General features: G+C 45.8%; 1 protein-coding gene across 1 annotated transcript; it reads right to left on the reverse strand.

The window, feature by feature from the left end:
• Window positions 1–315: 315 nt before the first annotated feature.
• On the reverse strand, window positions 316–1173 carry LOC150039739 (sperm motility kinase-like). The gene has a single exon (XM_090327603.1). The coding sequence runs from the start codon at window positions 1171–1173 to the stop codon at window positions 316–318; it is 858 nt and encodes a 285-aa protein (XP_090183729.1).
• Window positions 1174–1828: the final 655 nt, after the last annotated feature.

Consider the following 1828-nt stretch of genomic DNA (forward strand, 5'->3'; position numbering starts at 1 on the left):
AATGGCAGGCAAAGAGGTGCTTCTGCCTGTCTGCTTCATATTAGAGGTCAGCAGACACTGAGAGGGAAATGGTAAAGAAGAAATCTTGAATGAAACCTATCTCTCTCCTCCAGTAGGAAGATGGAATTGTTTGGGACAGTGGCATAGTGCCACTTCAGGGATTGAGCTGTCACAGGGCTGACTCTCTCTGCTTTCAGGCCATCTTTAATGAAAAACAGGTGGCCATCACATCATCAAAGGATCTGTGCAGAATTGATGTGTGGATTTGCGATTCACTGTACCCCACTGAACACATCTTGCTTACCACAGTTGGGTTTAACTGCTTGGGCAGGGGCTCAACTGGATATAGGAGCCTTCCTCAATTCCATCAAACCATGTGTGTGCCATGAGTTGTTGCACATCAGACTTCTGCTGAGGGTCTAAAATTAAGAGCTGGAAAAAGACATGATGTCCTCTGGCAGTCAGGTGTGGTGGTACATCATACCTGCCCTCGACAAACTTTCTACAGAGCTGGTTGAAAGTGCTCTCTTGAAATGGGAATTGTCTCATAATCATAAACAACAGGATGGTGCCCAGACTCAAGACATCTACCTTGAAGCCATCGTAGGCTTGTTTCAGGTGTATTTCAGGGGTACAGATCACATAGGCACCACGAAGATCTGTGATCAACTTCACTGGGGCAATCCTGAGGCTCAACCCAAAATCATTGACCTTGGCATTGCTGGGTTCATCCAGAAGGATGTTGTCAGGCTTCGGGTCCATGTGTGTAATCCCATCCCAATGGAAGTACTGCATCTCACTTCCCATCTGCTTCAGCAACTTCCTTGCTTCCTTCTCATAAACCCAGAATGATGCTTTGATCCAGCTCTGCAGGTTTCCCTCGGTGGCCATTCCCATCACCAGGTAGACATGTTCCTCTCCCTGGATCACTTGATACACCCTAATCACATGGGGGTGATTCAGAGGCTTGACAATATCCACCTGATTTTCCACCAGCATTGGGTACTCTTTTGTCCCCAAGATTGTCACTGCGACCTCATTGTCTGTGAGGGAGTGATAGGCCTTCTTCACCTGCCCAAAGGTGCCAGTGGTCTGCTGTACATGATATTGACTGGCAAGGAAGTCCTCCTCTGCGGAGGAGAATGTAGGGCATTTGCTGTCTGTTGACTCCATTTTTCTTATGGGATGGCAAACAGCCAACCACTACCAAACAGCCAAGAAAATATGGTGCCTAGTATATTTTAAGTTACTTAGCTAAGTTAAGATGACAATAAATATAAATATTAAAATATATAACCATTTTATACATCAGTGGAGTAGGTATCAAATCTTAACGAAGTTTAGCTAATCAATTCAGTGGTAGCATATCTTAAATTAGCACAATCTAAGCCACAGAATAATGGAAATCCCCAAACCCACAGAACCCAAAGCTCCCCTTCCTCCCCCACCCACCAATAAAAGCATCAATGTAGATCTGATTTACTGCAGCACTGTAAAGTAGCTCTCTCAGCACTTTAACTGAAAATGGAGAGCAACTAACAGCCTTCTGTAACCCCTCCAGGCACCTCACAATGGCATGTGAGGTCGGTGAGGAAATGGCCCAATCACAGTGAGGCCTAATGGCATCATGGAAGAATGGACCAATCACAGCCAGGCCTCGTGTCACCAGGATTGAATGGACCAGTCATAGCCTGTCATAGAACCATTGAGGATCTAGTTGGTAGGAATGTTTTAAAACACTTCAAGTGGACCCTATGGGCACCCTCATGGCAGCATTTTGGGAACCATGAGGACTGGACAAGTCCCTCCTTCCTTCTCCAGGATCATG

This window comes from Megascapheus bottae, unplaced genomic scaffold (assembly GCF_031878675.1).
Source record: "Megascapheus bottae isolate mThoBot1 unplaced genomic scaffold, mThoBot2.hap1 HAP1_SCAFFOLD_45, whole genome shotgun sequence".
NCBI lineage: Eukaryota > Metazoa > Chordata > Mammalia > Rodentia > Geomyidae > Megascapheus > Megascapheus bottae.